This window comes from Branchiostoma belcheri, unplaced genomic scaffold, assembly GCF_001625305.1.
Source record: "Branchiostoma belcheri isolate BF01 breed outbred unplaced genomic scaffold, Haploidv18h27 scaffold28, whole genome shotgun sequence".
In the NCBI taxonomy this organism is placed as follows: Eukaryota; Metazoa; Chordata; class Leptocardii; order Amphioxiformes; family Branchiostomatidae; genus Branchiostoma; species Branchiostoma belcheri.
The window spans coordinates 1,925,684-1,948,130 of NW_017803887.1; the positions used below are offsets into that span (position 1 = coordinate 1,925,684).

General features: G+C 42.4%; 2 protein-coding genes across 2 annotated transcripts; both read right to left on the bottom strand.

Annotated features, from left to right (window-relative positions):
* Nucleotides 1–6,746: 6,746 nt before the first annotated feature.
* On the bottom strand, nucleotides 6,747–9,921 carry LOC109472640. Its single transcript, XM_019772473.1, has 5 exons — nucleotides 9,848–9,921; nucleotides 9,416–9,558; nucleotides 8,685–8,914; nucleotides 7,383–8,378; nucleotides 6,747–7,028 (listed from the first exon to the last, which is right to left on the bottom strand). The coding sequence occupies exons 2-5, from the start codon at nucleotides 9,542–9,544 to the stop codon at nucleotides 6,836–6,838; spliced, it is 1,548 nt and encodes a 515-aa protein (XP_019628032.1). The 5' UTR covers nucleotides 9,545–9,558; nucleotides 9,848–9,921; the 3' UTR covers nucleotides 6,747–6,835.
* LOC109472557 (von Willebrand factor A domain-containing protein 5B1-like) lies at nucleotides 9,646–21,834 on the bottom strand. The gene is made up of 19 exons (XM_019772340.1): nucleotides 21,261–21,834; nucleotides 19,171–19,320; nucleotides 18,288–18,517; nucleotides 17,731–17,911; nucleotides 17,342–17,437; nucleotides 16,895–17,119; nucleotides 16,469–16,610; nucleotides 15,818–15,991; nucleotides 15,225–15,372; nucleotides 14,865–14,979; nucleotides 14,155–14,388; nucleotides 13,613–13,744; nucleotides 12,951–13,079; nucleotides 12,118–12,585; nucleotides 11,677–11,836; nucleotides 10,911–11,082; nucleotides 10,300–10,400; nucleotides 9,848–9,925; nucleotides 9,646–9,665 (listed from the first exon to the last, which is right to left on the bottom strand). The coding sequence occupies exons 1-19, from the start codon at nucleotides 21,381–21,383 to the stop codon at nucleotides 9,646–9,648; spliced, it is 3,078 nt and encodes a 1,025-aa protein (XP_019627899.1). The 5' UTR covers nucleotides 21,384–21,834.
* Between the last annotated feature and the right edge of the window lie 613 nt (nucleotides 21,835–22,447).

Genomic DNA, 22,447 nt, shown 5'->3' on the forward strand with positions numbered 1-22,447 from the left:
TAGTTTTCTAGCAATGCATTTAGTTAATGTACTGCAGTTATTACTTTTCTAGCAGTGTATTCATTTTACTTAGCACACATTAGACAACAGTTTCCTAACAGTGTATTTAGTACACAATAAACATAAGTTTTCTAGCAGTGTACATGTATTTTACACACAGTTGGTATTAGTTTCTAGCATTGTATCTAGCACAAAGAAGACGTTAGTTCTCTAGCAGTGTATTTAGCATACAGTAGACATTAGGTTTTTCTTGCAGTCTATAGCAATTGTCTTTTCCTTCGGTGTTTTCACCATGTACGGATTAGAACTGTAATACGTGTGGTTACACATGACTAACGTATTAGCGGGAGGAAGCAATCCCAGATTCGTTAGTACATTAATCATGTATGCACTGGGGGGTAACATGATGTCATTCCCTGTACTCTTAAGAGGAAAACACGGCGCCTGTCGTCTGTATCTAACATTTTCTATGGCTGACTGCAATTAACGTATACGTTTATAATTAATAGACTAAAATTCATTCTTATCAATCAACGTGAGTAAGACTTGAAACGTGTGTGTAAAATGTATAACCATACATAATATGACGCATGTATAATTGTATAATGATTGAATGTAGCGAATACTAATACACACGTTTCAAGTGTATACTTATTAATCATACAACTCTTCAAACAAATATATGGTTAGATAAAGCCATATATCCTTTGCTAAGACATAAGGACGTCTAGATAAACCCTTCAGTCTTGTGGTGAATAAATAAGAAGGATCACACACTGAAGGCGGAAGCATGCTATATTCAAGTCGTCCACAAATCTATCCCTTCCAAGTAGCCCTGCCTGCTCCGTACTTAATAGTCTCCGCTACTGCCAGTGTTATGGCGTATTCACCGGTCTCCCGGGATGATAGGATCCCTCTATCCCTGCCCGGTGTCAGCACAGGAGGCCGTGGGGGCAATTTTACCACTTATAGGCTTCGTGAGGAGCATACAGAACGGGTGTTCATCTTTTGGTGAAGCCCATTGACATTACATCAATACTGTCATTGCTGTGTCACTCTGAGTGAATGGCGATGCCATTTTTTATTTGTATATATTTATTATTAGGGACGAAGCACAGATGCTTATATGACGCCTTCTATTACAAAATAAAATAAGTGAAATAAATAAATACATAAATAAGTACAAAATGGGTAAAAGAAAAATGAGTACAAACAAGTTGGTTATCTATATAACTTATGAGAATATCCCTGTACAGTAAGGGTTTGAAGCACATTAGTACTACATCGAAGACGACATTACAATTTCGTGAATGTGAAAGTGAAGTGAATATTCTTGACAGTAAAGAACATAAAGTACTGCCATTGAGATGCTGTAGCTCTACTATGCTGGAAAGAGATCATAATAGAGTGCTTTGACTGGTTGCCATTACTATGATTAATGTCATCAACCAACTGAAGGGTTATCTTGTTGTTATTTATTACTTACTTACTTATCCTCTTTATCCCTTGCAAGACATAATGCCATTGATTTTATTCCATCTGGGACTGTCTTCGGCCACCTTCTTTGCTGGTCATCCGCGTCCGTTCGTTCGAAAAATTATGGTGAATCAAAAATCATTTTCTATGTCATCCCTCACTTAATAACAGCACTAAAGTAGTGAAAATTGGACGAAAATAGATATTTGCGACAAAAAATGGGTCAGCCATATCGACGCCAAATGTCTTTCTCATACCAAAATAGGTTTTCAGCGTTGCCATGACGACCACCACCCGTGATCGCGATGGCAATTGTGGAAACTAGATTATATAGGAAATGACGTAACACGAAGGGTGAGTACAACAAACCGTGTTGAATTCATTAGTCCCCCCAAATCCGCACTAAACGGATTACAGATTTGTTTGGTAGCCATGACATCGTCATCTCCACGCAAATGTTAGACTGATTCTCTTGGCTGACGGTTTAGTAAAAATTGATAAATCGAAAAGGTCGGCCAAACAGCAATGACGTACTTAAGTGGCTGATGGTTTGTAATTGATATGACGCCTCAGGAATTGACAAAATGGTGTTCTGCCAGGAAAGACTTACTGGCTTAAACATGGAAACATTCTTCGCGTGGAAAACTGAATTATATCGGGGAAGATTAGAATCCGGTTATTGTAGACGTTTCAGCATTCGAATTACTCTCTAAAGGCTGAAATTTGAAGTATCTTAAAATATAAAAAAACTGCCAGGCGAATAACAATATGGTATGCGACCACGGCTTAAGAACTTCACATATTTCCTAGTATGAGAATTTGATGGCATCATTCATAAAAATAATGGGTATTTCTACGACCTGGGTAACGTCGTCCTCGATTGACCTGTAACTTTGTTAATCATATTACCCCTGTCCTTGGTGCTGAATCCTCAGTGGTGATTTTTTTTTCAATTTACTTCTTGATTCACCACAAAATTTAAAACAAGGCTCATGAGAGCCACTCAAAATGTTTTGGGTTACTTTACAGCCAGTGAGGACAGATGCTTGTTGACCTTAGACTTGAAAAGACTTTTAAAGTTCTTGACTATTCTTAATTTCGTGTTTCTCCTGAAAAGTTACAATTACTCCTGTTTCTAATGATAGTATAGGAAAATGAGAGCAAGAGCAAGACACATACTAGAGATTTGAACAAATGTGCGAATGACGCAAAAGCTCCACATGACTAATTTAATGTAAAGTAATTCCGGTGAAGTTAGATTTCTCCTTGGTGCTGAACGGCTGGTAGTTAACGCTGCTTGCCCGCGGACTCCCTGTGGAATAACAACCACGCTTGGCGCAAGGAAACTCATCTATTTGCACTGAAGAAAGTTCCAAAACCATTCTAAACGCATGTTACCAGTCAATGCGACTGTAACTTAACCGCTAACATCCCAAAAATTGCAATTATGGTTGATTTCTACGCTCTAGTCAAGAAAGAAACCAATTATAGACCATTTCTGCTACCTGGAACCATCCATCATCTAATATGGCAAATCCTGTGTTCTCCAGAGACCAGTCTTCTGTAGGAGAGGATAACAAGCTGTCTGGAACGCCTGCTGTGCATGTGTAGATAACTTCACGTCTGAATCTGACAATATAACAGGAAAGACAGTGTCTCAAGCAGTGTCTATCCAGCAGCCTTTTGGACATTCTTTCCTACGTTTTTTTCTTTTTTTTTATTCGCAAGAGGACTTATTTGTGCTGCTTTTTGTTACTCCATTATGTTGTGAATTATTTGATGTGCATGTATTCCTGTGCATATTTTTTGAATTTCAATTCTATTTGCTTTCAGCTAAGTATTCTGCCATACTGGTGTAATTTCATGGATGACACTAGCGCGCGCATTGATTTTCGCCTGTTCTGAAAAAATCACCCCCTCCGAGGCTCTGGCCTGGGTGCCATCCTCTGTAGTCCATGGTAGCTAGTGACAATGCGGAGCCGGTGGTATCTACGGAGGATGGTACCCAGGTTGCCAAAGTTCTACGGTACTCAAGAACTCAGTACAGTGCCAACTCATAAATGCCACAAAAGACCAGCATGTGCCGGCTTATCGTAAAAGTCGCCATGTACTTCCGCAAATCCACAATACCAGCTTTGTATTCCTGTGGTTTAGCAGCGTTTTTTTTTGCATTTATTCGACTGCGCACACTTCAGAGAATGTCACCCATAAAATTGAGTCAGTGTGGCCTTAGAGTGGACAGAGATGAACATGGTCCCGGTGTTAAGGAGTCATTGAAGTGTTAAATCCACTCTGGCCTGTCAGTATGTGACGTAAATAATTCCTTCCGGGAGTTTGATGTGAAGACTTCAAGCGTGACTTCTCGCTCATGACCGTGCGGTGATGTGAGGGTTCCGGGTAGATCTGGGCGGGAAGATGGAGGTTCAGACGACAAGGTGACTCTGTCGCGGGTAATGCAGACTCCCGGGCGCCACGTGGGAGGGCGGGACGTCTACAGGGGGTTGTCTCATACGTTCTATGTCTGTCTCAGAACGGGCCTTTAAATTATTTTCTTTTAGTAAAAGGTCTACGGCCCAAGAGTAGACTAGGTGAGGCAACTATGTAAGTTTTGTAGCAAACGTTTAATTTTTAGCATCAACTTAACAAATTATATTACTTCACGATATGATAATTTGGTCTCTTATTATACGGAAAAAAATATAATTTCAAATCTCGAGGTGGATGGAACAAATTAATTTTTTTTTTGCGTATAGTTGTGTATTCTTAGTCTTATGCTTTTTTGTCTTGAGGATCAAGGAAGGCTTGGTTCAACTTGTTTCTCAAGTTCTTTTGAATTCGTATGCGTGAGTGATTAATTACTTTTTCAAGAAATGTGCAGCTTCTGAGACGTTCCCTGGTGTAGATGAGATCATGGTTCACATCAACCTACCGGGGTGACATCCGTCATATCTGTAGACGGGGCAAATGTACCGTGGTATGTTCACATGGATAAGCGTTACGTGAGCGACAGGGCCGAATCAGATATTTAGATATATATTATGGAATACTAGTATATTATATTCATATCATAAGAAAACCGACCATAGAGGATTGCAGGCTAATTGTAGCTATTTTAATATCTTCTGTCGTTCCGTTCTTTGTAAATTGATCCCATTTGCCATTTCATCTTTTCATTCTTTTTCCTTATACAAACGCATGCGTATCTACACAACGCAGCCATAGAGGTACGTAATGACCGACACACAAAAATACACACACGAAAACACACACACACACATACATGCAGACACGAAAACTCGCAATCAGTAATATCATGTTTAGAACAACACTTTTAATACAGAATATATCAAGACAATCCCATTCAAAATAAACGAAGAAGTGGTCGAAAAATATTGTCCTCGCAACAGACTTTTCGTTGGCCTTTTTTTCTTTCGTTCTTTAAACTCAGTCTAGTTCTACATTCTCCTGATTCTGATGCCATCATTTACACGTACTATCTCACCAAACTGTTTGAATGGAACTGCCGTTTGGCAAGCAGTCCATTGACAGCTACGATGCAGCAGCGACTTCTGTCGACATTTTATGGCACAGCAGGTTGATATGGCAAAGCAAAAATATCATTTCCGCATCCACATAAATATACATGTATCTGGATAAACAATCTTGTACAGGACCATTAAGTTATATATTTTTTTCTCTATTCACAGTCATTTAGATATATCTGTGTTGGAACAAATATAAGCTCTAGTCTATGGTACAATAGTTTTAACTGTAAGATATGTGATTTTTTTTTCTGGGATGACCAACATCACATTTGTGACCATCATCTTACAACATGTCGTCACATTAGTCACACGCAAAACGAGAATTTAAGAAAGTTTTGATTCCATTGAATACCAAAGACTACGAACAGAATACTTTTATAACAACTTGTGAAAGATTAGCGGTGCCTTTTACGCCAAATATGGTACTGATCCACGTCATGATAACAACAAAACAAACATACTGACTGTCAATCATAATAATATATATCAATGATCGAGACATTTAAAAACCTACTAGTAGATAAAAGTAGTCATACAGCCTTTTTGAGACCGTAAGGTTAATCCAACGGGTCTAGAGCACGCTTTTGGAAGGAGAAGCCCATCCCTCTCCTTCAACCGTCTTTTACCTCCCCAACCGAAATCAGGTATTCATTTTACACTTGGGTGGAGTGAGGCAATTTTTTACAAGTGCCTTTAAAAGGACACAGCGTCTTGCCAAGAATGATACAAATCTTGTGTCCGCTAACCTAACCATTTGGACACTCGACCCCACCTTACCTAGTAATAAAGCTCGCTCAAATTGAAAAGAACATACAAATCATTTTTCTCTCCACATCCTAAAACCCCATTGAAAGTTTTTTGATATGTATTATTTCATAAGGATGAATAGTTACTACTTAGAGTATCACAATAAATAGATGACTGTGTTTTATATCACAAGCATTCGCATGATATAAAACCGATGAAAGTTTATAACCAACTTAAATAACAGTCACAATTCTTACCACCAGTGACAGGCAATATTCAGACAAAATATCTTCATTTTTGAACAGACGTGCACTTTAAGTAAGCGTTTGGTCCGACAAAGAACAACTTTGAATACTGTATCAATATACCGAGCAATTTAGTAAATCAACTGTCAAGATTGACAAACTTACAATCACTTGCTTGTTGCACTGGAATGTTAAGTTTTATAATTACTCAGCGTACTTTGTGCGTTATGCTTTATCCTCTACATTCATATTAGAAATACCTCAGATACAAGGTTATAGAAGACGAACGTTGCAAATAAATTTTATATATTTCTTTTTAAATCATTGTTACGGAAGATCGCAATTGGCAAAAGTTTGTTAATTCTAAGACTGCGCTTTTTCAAAATACTCTTATCCCATATACGTGTTTTTCATACGTTCATTATATTAATATATGTTTTTGGAACACCTGCGTGCATATTATATATATATTGGCGTCTCATGTATTGATAATTTAGCGCTAGGATGTATATTTCTTTATATTCATGTTTTTTTTAAATTCCTGTCGATAGGAATGTATTAGAGATTGTCAAAAGCTTTTATTTGAAACTAAGTCCCGTCCTTCTTGATTTGTCATTGGCAAATTATTTGGTCATTGTTGTTCCTTCCTTACTAATAGGCGACGCATTTGGGTTGTACGGCGCAATGTGACGCCACCTAGCGGTAATGATGTACCTGTCATGCTACGGTCTGTTTAAATGCAAAAAAAAAAAAACATGGCGGCGACACACAGATGACGTCACGTGAACACGTCCTGTTGACCCTTGACCCTGTGACGGCATGTTACAGACGGGTGCTCTGTGTCTTCTTGTTGATGACCTTGCCGTCCTTCCCGTCCTTGCTCTGCAGGAGGACCAGCGCCTGCGCAGCAGAGGTCCTCACGCTTCCCGCGTCGAACCCCTTGGGCAGCTGGGGTGAAAGGTCACCGAGCCACGTGATCGCCTTGGCGGCAAGCAGGTCCCACTCCTGGAGGTAGCTGTGGTCACGTGGGGGAAGAGATTCGGTAATAAGTCGCCATTTTCTTTAATTTCCTTTTAACTTCTTTTTTTTTTCAATTCAAAACTGTCCGTAATCGTAGGTTTGTGCAGCTTGTGCTAGGAAAACATGCAAGCTCCAAAATAGTGGCAGCCACGTAAAGGTAACGGATTATGTTAAGTTACTATTAGACAATGTGAAAGCTATAAAGTAGACACCTATTAAGAACTATACAGTCAAATATTAAAAAAATAATAAAAGCCTTATATTGCTAAACATCATGATAAACACCTGGCGCAAAGATATATAATACAATTTAGTCAAAATGTCTGTAAAATATAATATTCTTAGATACCTGGAACATTTTGATTCGAGCCAGCTGAGTACAAGTGCCGTTGCCCAGGCCATGCTCTCCGTGTTGTCCTCCGCCTCGGGACAAGGGCTCTCCTCCCCCGAGGATCCCCTCCCTCCGTCCGCCTGAGACGCCTCGCTGGTGTAGCTGGCCCCGCTCTGAACACTGAAGGCGCTGCTCCGCCTCGAGTCGTACTTCCACTTCGAGACACCCTCCGTCCTGTCCGCTTCTGCTTCCGGGTCATCCACGTTCTTGAAGCGAACACTTCCGGTACTGCGGGTGCTTGTGTTGCTGTTGGTCCGCTCCCGCGTCTCGGATTCTGCTGGATCTTTATGAGGATGGGCTTCCGACTTTTCTGGCTCTTGGCCGTTTTCTGAAGATTCTTGTCCTTTTTCTTTTGTTGCCATGCTGATATTGGCTTCGCAGACAGAAGAGCGTTTCGGCTTTTTCGGTGCAACTCTGTGCTCGACACCGTCCACTGCTAAAGCAATGATAGGCTCCAACTTGGGATGAGTAATCTGCATACGCCTCCCCTCCGGATCAAATGGTATGATCGGACCGAACCCGTCAGACAGGCTCTTCCGTCTCTGCTGGTTGCTAGGCAGGTTGCTAGGCGACGTCGGCGACCTATCGAACTCACAGATGGTCACCGACATGGACCTCCCACGTGACTTGGGCTGCGCATGCGCTTTCTGGTACACCTCGTCCAGTTCGACATCCAGCGACAGTTTCTGTATCTGCTCGGAGAGTCTAAGGATCTCCTCGGTACATTTCTTATCCGTTTCCGCTCTACTTTCCTCTTCTCTTGTTACAGCTTCCTCGTCCTCTTCATCTTTAGCCTCCACGGAGTTGGTCTTCTCCACCTGCATGGTTTCATCGGAGGAGGAAGTCTTCCCGTTCTGCTCCCCGTTCTGGTCAGGGCTGGACCTCTCGTGGCGCCGCCTACCGGATTCCTTCAGTGCTCCATGTTTCATCTGCCTCTGGCGCTTCTTGGTGATCCTGTTTGTAAAATAGTTAATCAGTATCACATCTTGGGTATAACTTAAAAATAGTAAATAAATATTTTCATACAAGATAAAAAGTGAATTAAAGAAAAACGAAGTAGAATAAGTAAATCCAATGAGATACATGTAATATTGCCATCATTGCGTAACTGTAATGACGTAAACAAACTCAAATTTAGCTGGCAACTTCATGGTTTAACCATCCAACATGGCGAACAATGATTACGTCATAGTTACGTGAGTTTGACCAGCCTAAGTATGCCTCAATCAAAAATGATATACTAGTAATTCCAGTGCCCACCTGTGCGATTTGACGGTCTGGAAGGGCTGCAGGCAGATGCGGCTGTCGCAGGCCAGGTTCAGCACCTTCTTCGGCGTCACCATCGGGTTCGACCGCTGCAGCTGCTCAAGGGAGACCCCTAGCGCCTTGGCCAGAAGTGCATCCATGCGCCAGGCACCACAGGCCAGCTGCAGGTCCACCAGGATGGCCAGGGTAACTACTTCCGGGGTCAGGGATTTACTGGCATATGCCTGGAGGGAACATTTGCACTATACTTACCGAGGAATACATCCTTACAATGCACAACTGATGTAATTATAATAGTTTCTTACAAATATTTGCCTTGTTATTAAGTGCATTAAGTGAGTGAGTAAACATGTGGTCTACAGTAAGGTTCTATATCTACCTTACTAATGTGAGGTTTCATTTCCCTTTTGAACGCAGTGGAAACTACCGTCAGACCAAACGTCGACCTGCCTCAGTAGTATGAGGAAATAAGTACGTAAACACAAGTGACCACACCAACCACAAGTGACCACACTAACTATTTAAGTTGGTGTGACAGGCTGAATAAAAGTTCTAAACGGGAAATATGCGGCTCCAGATGTCTTACTGAGGGACGACTGCGTGTGCAAGATGTCGGTAGCTTGAGGAATGAATCCCCTCTACTATATACTACAAGTGACCACACTAACCACCATAGACACACTAGAAACAAAACCTCGGCATACACAGAGCTAAAAACTCCTTACCTTATATAGCGGCCGTGCAGACGGCGTCCCTCCCAGTTTCCGCGAACCGAAGGATCCGAACCGTGAGCGGAAGAGTTTGGACTGGGAGGAGGACTGGCGCCGCTTGGACCGACGGCGGGGCAGCGCCATGGAGATGGAGGACACTGGGGATCAAGGATCATTTTTAAGTCTTATTTTACAACAATATTGGAGATCCCATTATGTATATTAGTAGACAAGAACTCTTAACGTTAATCCTTCCCACAAACATCTGGAGACATATGTAAAGTAGGGAATTGACGTTAAGCTTGGTACCAATACAAGAACAGGACTTCCACAGGACATATGAGAGCCCAAATTATTCAGGATGTGTCAACACATAGAAATAGACGATGGAAGGTATCGACTTCTGACTACCTTTAACCCGTTGCTGACTGTAAAGTAAAATCTTACCGGCAGAATCCCTTCTCCGGCCAGCGATGAAGCCTGACGTCGGTGCGGAACGTAAAGAGATGGAGTCTGCTGCATGCCCTGGGGAGTGAGTGTATATATAGCATTTTTAGATGAGTTTTGCTTATATAGTAATTTGTGTTAGTGGCAAAGCCTTACATTAAACTTACTACTAACGTTACGTAAACGTAAAATGCGCTATATACAGATAACTTAAAAGTCAACAAGACAATCAGTAAGTCAGATAGCAAGCCTTTTCCTGCACTGATAGGTATATGATGTGACCCTTCTAGTTCCGCAAAAAAAAGTAACAGCAAGAAATGACGATGTATGTCAACGATTTACTGTTAATTTTTAACACACAAGACGGGCAGACAAGTCCAAACAATACTTTATTAGATCAAGTAAGTGAGTAAATGTAATATATTGCTTCATTGCCAAAATGTCTCTCTCACCTTTCGTGTCCTGTAGATGGAAGCTGTCGTCCTCCTCGGACTCCATACTGGAGGTCCGGCGGCCCAGCCCAGCAGAGAATCCCGACCGCCGGTTACTGCTCCTGGAAAGTACGGGTACGTAAACTTCACATCGCCGTAAAATTGAGTCAAACCATGTAAAGTGCATGATAAATCAGGAAAGAAGATAAGTTGCTACTCTTGGAGGGCAAACGAAAAGACTATGACTGTAAATCGGAAAATACACAACGCGGTGCTGTTATCTTGCCAGATGATACATTTTCAGATGGATGGATGAATAAATTTGTTTGGCTGATATACAGTAGCTGGCATTGTGCTTCAACTTTCAAATTGGAGGGGGGTCAAATTCAGGGACGTCATGGCAAGAGTGTTTTTAATACTTGAAACATTGCTTTTGAGTCTAGAAAACCTTTGCTAACTTTGTACATGGTACTTAGTATACAGATGTATTGTGTATGTAATATGTTAACAACAACCTGACGCCCGACTAAGACCTTGAATGTTGATATTGAAAATAGTATTACTCTGCCAATAGGACAAAGAGAACGTGGTTTTTAAAGTTTGTTTCCCGTACAATTTTCAAGTGTCTATACCTTGGCTGTTTGTCGAGCGGCAGCCTCTGTTCCAGCAGTGACGGCAGAGACTCGTTGGTGTCCTCGTCCACGGCGCAGAAGGACGTGTAGCGGGAGATGATGTTAGCGGACTGACTGGTGTGGACGATCTTCGCCCGGGCCTCGTCCAGCACTGTCTCAGGACACAAGGCTCCTACAGGGGGGAGATCTAACACCGTGTCAGCATAACCACAACGGGAGCCTGCATGGGGTTTTACACTATTCCTTCCACTTTGACTTCCGGGTAGATTGTGAGACCATTGACTTTCTTTCATTCTGCCTGTTTCTTTGTTTCATCAGGATCACAATTAGTATATAAGTACCACACTATTCTTCGCGGAGTTCGCCTACAAATCTTTCGAGCTGTCATATAGTCTGTTCGTCTTTTTTATTGTCATTTTTTTGCTACCCTTTCGACAAAACTGTATAGTCTTCTAGGGTTCATAAAAAACATACATCTGAGAGATAACATGGAAAAAGAACACACATATGGCACAAAATTAAATTAACATTATATACAAATGAAAGGAACATAATGTCAACATTAATCACAGAGTCTACATTGTTTGAACAGATACGTGGACTGGAAATGTTCTATGTGTTGCGGTAAGTCATTCCAAAGGTTGACTGTCCGCTACTGAAATGTTCTCTTTTTACATGTGTTAGCTATTATAGTACAAAGGAAAACTCTTCCACAACGTTAACTCGGTCACCCGAAACAACACTTCTGTAAGAGGAAACAAGAAACCTTCAGGTTGTACGCTCTTCTCGCTCCTCTGCAGTCGCTCCTCCAGGTCCAGAATAATGGAACGCGCCGCCAGCTGGTGTATCGTCTCGTCCCAGATGTTATCTTCCGGGTCAAGGGTCGGCCGGTCGGGGTCAATGGCCTCACTGACGTCGAATGGGATCTGAAACGTAACCAAGACTTGGTATATAACATGCAAGCGGGTAATTCTAAAATAAATAAAAAATCGTGTGTAAGGAGAATAAGAACAATGGAAACAAATCTAATCTAGACTTTCATATGATATTTAGATAAAGATGCCTCAGGTACTTGAATAAGGCATCGAAGTGCTACCAGTCTCACAATGAGCTTTAAATTTCTTACCATGCATACATTAACCTCATTAAGAATCATTTTGACCTAGAAATAATTTTTTTCGAGGGCAATGTTTGTGGCTCTTCGTACCTCGTAAACAAACTCCTCATCGAACACCAGTCCCTTGATGACGGCCTTACTTTTCCCACCTCGTCTCGTCCAATCACCGTGCTTCTGTACTGACGCCAGGAAGTCATCAACGCTCATGTCACGTGACTTCGGGCTCAGTGGGCTTCTGGGAGTGACGCCATTTTGTTTCGGTTGCCTGTCTTCAGTTCTGCTGTCGCTGCTGTCTGCGTCACTTCCTGCGCCGTCTGCGTCAGAACTGCTGGGCTGATCTTGAGGTTTTTCTTTTGCATCTTTTTTACTCTTCTCTGCTGTTTCATCACTGACATTTTCATCATTTGGACTCAGTTTGGTGACCTTGAATTCCTCCATGCCTTGTCCGCCAGTTTCGAACAGCTTTCCCAGCATCCTTTGCAACATCATTAGGTCGATGTCACTTCCGCCCTGTCCAGAGATTTTCCGGGTGCGGTTGGATCTGCTTAGATCTGGAACCTAATGTACACAAACCGTCAAGTGCGTCAGATTTGTATCATAGAGAATATGCCTCCACCCCTGAGGCGTCACCAAAAATTATCAGAAGAGTACTCAGTTTGAAAGGCTATGATAAAGGTCGGAGGTCACTTAATAAGTTTAGATAGCGTGGTATTCGAATTGCGCAAAATACAATTTAGTACTTTTGTAATTGTAGCCTCAAAAGATTGATTCAATTTTCTCTTCAAGAGAACTATTGGTTTCTTTGTAAATTCAAAAAGAACACAGAATAAAGGTTAGTGTCTAGCTATGTAACTTGAGACCTGCGGGTTCTAAAATGATAATTGCAGGAAATCAATGATGTATAAAGGACAAAGCTGCATCACCTCTAAGGAGTTCCCTCTTTTCCTGATGTGAGCTCCGTTCTCTTCCCCGCCGACTTCTGACAGAAACTCCCTCTCAGGGCTTCTCGGTCCCATGGACGCAGACTTCCCCAGGTCACTGATCTTCCGGATCTGAGGAAATTCATAAGATGAGCCGTAAATTGTTCAGCATTTGATGGCGCTTCTCCAGATCAGAAGGCCTAGAGTTCAAATCCCGATATAAGCCACATAGCCTTGAAACCGACAATGGATGTACAATGTATGGTTTGAGACCCACGTCAACCCGGGGCCCGGTCGGGCTGACAACGAAAATTAAAACGAAAAAGGACAAAAAAAAAAAACTATTCTAAAAGGCTTATCATGATGGCTATTTGTGTATACTCTTGACATGACTTGTTCATTCTTGTTCAGCCCGATTTTGCCCCGATATTTGGAATTGTGCCATAAGCATTACAAGGTTCACCTAAAGATTGCTGCCTTTCCTAGAATCAGGCAGGTTTGGCAAGTAATAAATGATAACGGGCAAAGGGCTACCTCCATTGTTGCTCATCACCATATGGCGTACTTCCCTGCATACTTGGGAAATCTACAAGAAAACTTTCTACCCTTTGTTTCATTAGGAACGGAAGAAACTAAACAATAACAGCAGCAGCATGGTTGCCGACCTTCCTGACCGGTTCCCTCAGTTCGTTCTCGTGTTTCTCCTTCTTCTTGCTGGAGATCTCGTCCACGATGTCCCTCAGCAGGTCTCCCGTGTTGACGCTGCTGGCGGCCTCCGAGAAGTCACTGGTCGTGCTCTGGTACAGGGAAAAACACGAAACTTCAAGTAGCCGTGACAAAGCACTAATAAATAGGGGTGTGATTTTTACGACATTGCCACGATACCCGATGTCACGCAAGAACCAAGACTGATTTAGTGAAGGAAATAACACATTAGAGGTCTCCTCCTCATTAACGAAGTCCAGCTTACATGAGTTGAGCAAGCGCTATTCGTTCAGTCAGCTTTTATTAGCTGCTGTACTGAAAACCTGATGAACAGAAAACTTTTTGCTGTCTTCCTCTGTTATCGTGTGACTTGACCTCAAGCAGAGATAAGGATACCTGTGAATGCATCATAAAGGTATTTCCACTTCCAGAACATTAACCCTTTAGCCCACTTAAGTATCCATTTGGTGTTAGACAGCATAAAGAAGGTTAAAGGACATACCTGTGAAACCGTTGAACTTGATCCCTCCGTTGTCTCCTCTATCTCCTCGTCCTTGGGCCTGGGTTCGACCACCAGCATGTCGTACAGCACGGCGTAGGCCACCAGTCGGTCCCCGGGGAACAGCGGCGGGAGGGACTTGGGGGACTGCAGTACCTCGATCCCCGCTGGAGGGCGCCACGTGACCGTGATGTCACTGATACAAGGCTGGAGGGCGCGCTTCAGACAGGAGACAACCTAAAAAGACGTGTGGTTCATATCAGATGCTGGAATATTTCAGGACAATATAAGGAAAACGATTTACCCATTGCTGACGTCACATGAATGTTAGGTCTATTTATATTTATAGCTTGAAGCGATACGTCAATTCCTGACGAAAACTAGGGAGAATGTGTGATATGCTTTTTATTACTTGCCTGTTATGTTTTCTGTTAGAAGTATGTTTGTTTCTAGTAAAAGGTTGAACTTTATTCCAACACACAATATGTACAGGGATCAAATTTTCAGCGACCACTGTCGCCTTCATCAGGATAATTAATGACCAGGATAATTAATTCATTATCCTGATGAAGGCGACAGTGGCCACTGAAAATTTGATCCCTGTACAATTGTGTGTTGGAATAAAGTTCAACCTTTTACTATGATTACTACCAACACAGATGAACTTTCATGATAATATGTTTGTTTCTATCTGCCAAGAGATTTCAGGTTACCTTGGGCTGAATCCTCTCCCCTTCCTGGATCAGTTCGGCAGCGCCCCCTCCCGCCGAACCCACGCCCTGCACCAGTGGCCGAGAGGCTTTCGGGCCGATCCCGAGGGCAAAGCACCTTCAGGAGTACAAGTAAAACTCTTTTATCAAAAAGCTAAATGACATGATTTGTAACTAGACCATGTTAATTTCTTACAATCCGTTTTCTTCTACCAGAGGTACTGGAAGTTTTAGCCGCTATCATAAAAAATGAACCCCGACGTGGAGACGAAATTAATTTTTTTTCTGCCATTGTACTGTTTTTAGGTATTAAAGAATGAAAATTTAAGATTTAGTATCATGGTTCTGTTTAGAATTCTGTACCTGGTGTTGTAGGCGTTTTTTCTGACTATGTCGATGACCGTTCCGGTGTTGCTGACGCTCCCGTCGGTCAGCAGGAACACCTGCCGGGGGTAGCCTGACGTCACAGGCGCCGAGAACACCCACTGGAGCGGCGCCAGGATGTTCGTGCCTTTTACAAAAGAATATATTTTACTTTGGCGACGCCTTAGGGGCACCGGGCAGAGACATTTGTTATTGGTGTCACATGTAACGAGAAAACCCACTGGAAGGGCGCCACGATGTTCGTACCTTTAACATAGATATACATTTTGATGATTTACATCTCTTATTGAAGTTATGGGGGGGGGGAGATGACGCAGAGAAATAAAATTCTTTCAGTGAATCTTTGCTGTTCATCCATTGGTTGTGAATCTTTGCTGTACATCAGTTCTAAGCATTTCAATAACTTGAATGCTTGAACAGCCTGTATGTTACCCCAATGAAAATGTGGCCATTGTATAATCATGTTGTAATTCAATGGCTAACATATTTTACCTGCATTGTGCCTAACAACTGCCTTTCCATTTCTAATATGATCGCAGAAGTGACCTATGTAATTTAGTCATGAACATTACCTCCCATATCAGCACGCATTTTCTTGATGTCGGCTGAAGCCTTGTCCACGTTCTGCTGTGTGTAAGCCACGCTGGTGCTGAACATGGGCTTGTAGCTGGAGCCGAAACTCACGATGTTAAACAGGCAGCAGGTCGGCAGGCTCTTCAGGAATAACAGCAGGGTCTCACGGGCACCTAGGGGAAGGGACAGAACATGAGACGATGCCAGGTACACAATGTGTTTTGCTGAATCAGTTACATCGTGCCTAGTAATACTGAGCCAATAGCTTTTTTCGTACATTCCTTTTTTTTTTGCCTTCAACTACTAGGTTCAGTCGCAAGCTGTTTGTATGAGTGGTTCATTGTCATGACACAAGAGACTTCCCGAAACTTGACAGTACTGTACATGCGTCGACCACCTCATGATTCTAAACAGTAATACCTTATCAAAAACAAGTAGATTTTTTTTATTAAACTCCCTCAATCGACTCATGATGGCCAAAGCGTATATCAATTGTTATGTTACAGGTAATTTTTCAATAATGGCTTAAAAATATTTGTTAGGCTGTATGGGCTGTGTATAGACAAGACCAATGATGAATAAATCTACACAGATAAAGATAAAAGTCATAACATTACGTGGCAAAAAACACCTTGAACATTAATAATTACCTGCGATGTTGGCCCCGCTCATGCTGCCGCTCCTGTCCAGGATGAAGATGAAGTTTCCGGGAATCTTGGACGGGTCACGTGGTGGGATGGACGAGAAGTCCGGAAAGAACGAGAGCATGATGGCGGCGTGGTGCATAAGGTCCTGGGAACGAGATATCAACACCATAGATCATAACAAAAAAAATGAACGCAAAATCCCCAGGAACGACATTAACCCAGTGATTAAATCTAGACCATTCTACTACACTCCCAAGGATTGTGTATGCACATCCTCTTTTGGTCGAGAAAATAACTCTAGTTCACTTTGTCACCCTTTGAACGTATTGCAAGCACTCATGGATTGTGAGCCACAAGAAAAAACGGGCCAAGTCAAATTCAGATGCTGACATTTCATCTATAAAGTCAACCTCAGAATACTTTATTCACCTTGTGTAACCTGCTCCTGAGGTAGTCCACTTTAGACGACGGTTTCTCCTCCTTCTCCCTCTGTAGCCTCTTGAAGCTCCTGCGCGACTTGACGTACTCCTCGTACCCGGACAGACTCATGTCGCCGTGCTCCAGGATGATGGCCGGCTTGTGCGGGTCCGACAGGTACAAAAGCACCTGGACGTCCTCGCTGTAGGTGTGCTGCTCGGCAAGCGTCACGAACACCTGGTGTACGGAAAGACACGCTGAGAACACCTGACGTACAGGTACGATATGTTTTTATTCATTTAAATCGTAGGCTTCCTATAAGAGGGGTCTTTTGCAATAGCATCTTCAACAAAAGTAAGTATCGGCAAAGGCATTGATTATCTACATACTGTACAACCGCTGCTGTGAATTTTATGTCATAAATTTAATTTGCAGTTTTGATTTGACCAACATATATACCTCGTTAGCGTTCCTTGCGTACGGATCAGCGTCCACCCTGATGGAGTGGGTCGGACTCTCCACGCCGGCAAGCAGGCACGGCATCTTCACTTCCAACTGGTATAACATTTTTAAAAATGCAAATCAACTAGGAACATGTCATAAAAACTATAAACCTGAAATCACACGTTGACCTTGACAATAATGTTTTCACCCTAAGACAAGGGCGGTACCAGTTTCCGTGTACCCGTTATCAGAGTCACGATTTATAATTTATCTTACGGAATTTTTATGCGTTAGAACTACCTTACCTTACGTTAACCAGACAGACCAAAACGTACGAATGTGTCATGTTGTTTTGTTCATAAACTTTAAATGATGGGATTTTTCGACATATAAAGACATCGTACCTGGAACTCGAACTCGTACGGGAAGGGGTTGATCGCTGTTTCCTGCACGATGTCCATGAGATTCCTGCAGGTGGAGAAGCTGGCGTCCTCCGTGCCGTACCCCATACTGTAGTTCGTACTGGTCAGGCTGCTCTTACTGTCCTCCGGACTGGTCACCAGCTCAAAACTCTGGTTCCTGAACCTGTAAAACCGTCATCAGTGATTCCAAGAGTGACTTAAAATTCTATAACAAATGTTGCGTTTGCATTATGCATTTCCAAGCTTCGTTCTAACCGTTTCTAATCTTGTACAAGATACCCATGACCAAGGACGCACACACAAAAGGTGGTCTGCGGTCTGTATCACCCAGTAAAGTGAATGAATGCTGCGTAACCGTGCGCTTATGTGGCTGAACATTTTTATTCTAGCTTACATCTTACCACTTGTTTCTTGCTGTCCATCATCGCGGAGGAGATACTAAAAGCACGGTCCGCAGAGAGCAGGAAGTTCATATCGTCCCCCGTCCCGAGTGAGTGATGATTCTGATATTTTGCAGATTATCCCAAATCAAGCCTTACCTGGGCGTGCAGATGTGTGGCAGTGTGCATCTTAGAGCTCCGTTCTTGCCGTTCCTGATCTCAGACGAGATGCTGACCAGCACCGTGGCGGTCTCGTACGCCGGTAGTGAGCCGATGTTCACCGTGAAGATCTCTCTCGTCTCGTGCTCATCAACGATGAACGCCGTCTGACGGTACAGCCAGTCGTCCTGACTGAACTGCTCCTGGAATATATCATTAAGCTTTGAATACTGTCTGATGGTTAAAATTCTCTGTGAATTCTATATCTGGTATTGTAGTGTTAAATTTAGTCTGAATTTTGCATTTTTGTACATACATCTGTTGTGCACTTAGCTCGTAGAACTTTTAGATCTTAGTTCTTTCCGTGCCTGTTCATGTTGCCCATCTGACTGTTCGTGTAGCGCATCGGGCCCTTCATGTAGTGAATTGGGTCCTTCATGTAGTGAATCTGGTCCTTCATGCAATGAATTAGGCTGTCCTTCTCCATCCAGATGATTCGCTGGGTCCCAGCAGGGACTTTCCACTGTCTCTAGATTGCTCTCCGCGTTGTGCTGTCATACATGTGAGTGAAGTTACGGTAAACCGTGAATCGGACAACTGGTGTATTTGCTTCATCAAACTCTAATTTGCCTTAAAACAGGCTTTGAAAGAAGGTTATTGATTGTTCTACGTATATAGAATCATATGGTCCGTTATTTGTGAAAAGAATGATATATACTCAAAATAACAGTTAACAAATTTTAAAAGGGCATGTAGTGGGTATGGAATCCCTACCGATTGGTGGGTTCACCTGTAACATGATGTCATGGAGTCCCTTTTGATTGGTGGGTTTGCCTGTGGCGAGGGGGGGAGGCGTGGCTTCCTTGCTGATTGATGGACTTACCTGTGATGTGCTGGGCGTGGCCTCTCTGCTGATTGATGGGCCGTCCTTCAGCTGCAGGCTGATGGTCCGTCCACCAACCAGCGCCTCGAACCCGACCACCACGCAGCTCTCGTCCACAGGGTACACAAACATCGCGTCCACCGGAACATCCTGGGAACGACGGAAGTACTCGTCATAAATGTACAAAAATTGTAATTGCGTACCTCTTGATTGCAGAAATTACAATCTGTATATGATTATGAGTATTCTGTGAAAACTGTCTGGATATAATTATTTCAGTTTCAAACATCCTTTTTGTGGGGTCGTGTGTCGTAGCGGCAGAGTGCGCGACTCGGAACTAAGAGTCCTGGGTTCGAGTCCTGCCATGCCACCGATCTTGTGCCCTTGGGAAAGGCACTTTACACGACTTTCCTCACTTAGCTCAGGTGCAAATGAGTATTGTCCTGTCATGTATTTGTCCCCTGTGTTGGTGGCGGCATTAATATAAGTTGAAAAAACTTGAGTGTGTCGTCACCACGTCTGGTGACTACATGTTGGAATAAAAAAAAACATCCTTTTCCCTTTTTTGAACGCAAAGTTTTTTGTATGCACAAAGTTATTCAGCTAACTGACGAGAAGTTCTGCCTAGCAACAGCTAGACGACGTCCTGGCAGATTTCTGAGAAGTTGATATAAAACTATTACGTGGGAGGAGGTAACACCGACTTGTGAACCCATCGAAATGATGAAACCAAATACTCGCCAACATCTGGCGTTTCCCACCTTTCAGAGGCTCAGCGAAATAGAATACTAAAACACGATCCCGTCGAAACCTTTTAGTTTTACTGATAGATACAAACAGCTGCGATCAAAGAAATCCATCCCCGAGGCGACTCCAGCTGCCGCGGTGCCGGAATATCGCTGATAAAAGCATTTGCCTTTCTTTTGCCAGAGATACATGTGAAAGGTGAACAAATAACAAACTTTATCACCGACAAACACTCGTACAATCCTATAATGGGTTGTAAAGGTTGCTTAAATGTGGACGAGACCAACAATAGAACATCTGTCGTGAAATGTACAAAAAAGGGGATTAACTTCTTCAAAGGCTTCTCAGAAGACTCTGTCTTTATATTTATATTGTCTTAGTGTATAAACGAAATAGGAGGAAAGTGGTGGCTTTAAGCACTGTCTGACATTTTCTAGTCCCCATTGAAGAATCGCTGATACTGTTTGTACGTTTATGTCGACTGTTTTCGCAGTATTGTTTTTTTTCTTCAGTATAGCAGTCAGCTTTATGTACACTCAAAGCTATTCAGAACATTATGTTTTAAAACAGTATGTCACGGGGTAAAGATAGCAGCACTTGAGAGCACTTAGCTTGTTTTGAGAACAGCATTTTTAGAGCAAGCCAAGTTTGTACACTGCAACTGGCACGTAGACCATCCTATTGTAACGATGTAATCTACATAGAGGATATCAGCGTTTCCATCTTAGTCGGGGTTATTGAACCAAAACAGTAGCATTACCATATATACTAAAGATAGAAACAAAAAAGATCGATTGCTGTCTTTACCACCTTATTAAAATCAGACCTCGGATAGCAATGTGGCTGTTGAAACTTCACCGATAGACCGTATTGATTAAATAAATCTCAATAGAAAGGTGGCCTACATGCCATTGTCATGAAGAAACAAAGGTTTCAAAAAACACAACCGAGCAAGCACAGCTAGTGTGTGTGATCGCGAATCTGGTGGGCAAAAGACAGATGAGTGGCCACTGCTGTACTGTAGTGTGACTGGATAAGTAAACGATCAGTTATTAACAATTCATATAGCTGATTTCCGTAGGTCAACACATATAAAGTACTGTTGGTGAGCTCAAATTCTAAATTGTGTGACTGAAAAAAGTACAAAATATGTAATGTAAAAGAATTAAGGATATTCTGTTTTAAAAGTTCATAGGTCGGTCAGGAGCCAACCTGTACGCTACCTTTCTTTTGTTCCTAGTACATCTATATGCAAGCATATTTTTTTTGAATTTTGAAATAGAAAATCCTTCAAATCGCAAGCACAAATAAGAGTAAAAAAACAACAACATTAAAACACTAACCTGATCATTGTAGTATGTCAGTGATGCCGTCAGTCCCAGTGAGTAGCCAATCAGACAGGCGGACGCCCGTGACGCCTGCAGGGGTATCCGGGTCCGGCTATGAATATTAATGAGCCCAGGCATGCCGCATTCCCTCAGCGTGCAGCCGTCTCCAAGGTAACCGTCTCCTAGGTAACCAATCAAATTTGGGCCTGTGTCAAGACCTTCTCAGTGGATTCCATCAGCAGAATCTGCATGCGCAGTTTGTCTCCGCTTCTTGTTTCGGTTCGTTAGCAAGTCAAGCCGCTGAATCCCAACCAGGGATAAACTTGAGTGAATGACTGTATTCTTCACAGTTCTGTAGTCTGTCAGGTCTGGTTTCTCAGAACCTAAGGTCACTGGAGTTCGGGGCAAGTCAAGTGAGATAACGATTTGCCTTTAAATCTTTCAAATGTGGTTTGGTTCAGTGCGCGTGCACTGGATCCGGTCCCGGCGTATTAAACACCTTCTCAAGTGTAAACAGTTGTAGCTACATCGCAGTTGCGTTCATGGGTGTAGTTTGAAAGATCTCTAGCAGAAGGAGGTAACTTTTCTCTTGGAATTGTTTTAGGACTGACACTAATGGTCAAATTGGTTTATTCAGAGAAGCATATTACAGCCTGACGGCTGAATTGCATGCTTATTTACAGTCAATGTATATATAGACATGGCATGTCTTGGATTTACTTTCTTGAGTCAAGTTGAGTGTGTAAACTCAGAAGTCGCGAAACGTTTCTACATCCGGTTTGAGTTTATTAGCACAGCCTAAAGATCTTCTGCAGCTGGTTGTATGAGGTGAATCTTAAATCTGAACTGTTCTAGATCAGTCTGTTCAGCTTCTGCTCAGAGCTCATTAAATCTGCTGACGGAACATCTGATGTCATATCAAATGTGAACGATGGTCCCACGATGGTCACATCGGATCAAGAGTTCCACTGCAGTAGAGAACAGTGAACGGTGGAGCACGCAATCCCCAGATCTGTTTAGAAGTACAATAATACAAAATATGAGTGCAACAGTAGACAGATTAACTCATCCTTGGTCTAAACACACCTGATTCCATTTACATGTAATACATATGCCAGGGTAGTATAGGAGACTCTACCGACTCTAGTTTCTAAATTCGCTGAAAAGAAAGAACTTTTTCACTTTTATTCGTGTCACTTTAG

Bases quoted from the DNA above. Each gene is read 5' to 3' on its own strand.
- LOC109472557 (XM_019772340.1), bottom strand. From the start codon at position 21,383: ATGCCTGGGCTCATTAATATTCATAGCCGGACCCGGATACCCCTGCAG. The intron at 18,518-19,170 runs GTAAGTCCATCA...ACCATCAGACAG, and splicing joins CCACGCCCAGCACATCACAG to TATTCAAAGCTTAATGATAT. The intron at 12,586-12,950 runs GTGATGCAGCTT...TGTGTACATTAG, and splicing joins AAAGAGGGAACTCCTTAGAG to GTTCCAGATCTAAGCAGATC.
- LOC109472640 (XM_019772473.1), bottom strand. From the start codon at position 9,544: ATGGCGCTGCCCCGCCGTCGGTCCAAGCGGCGCCAGTCCTCCTCCCAG. The intron at 8,915-9,415 runs GTAAGGAGTTTT...TGTTCCCTCCAG, and splicing joins CTGCACGGCCGCTATATAAG to GCATATGCCAGTAAATCCCT. The intron at 8,379-8,684 runs GTGGGCACTGGA...TTTTACAAACAG, and splicing joins CAGACCGTCAAATCGCACAG to GATCACCAAGAAGCGCCAGA.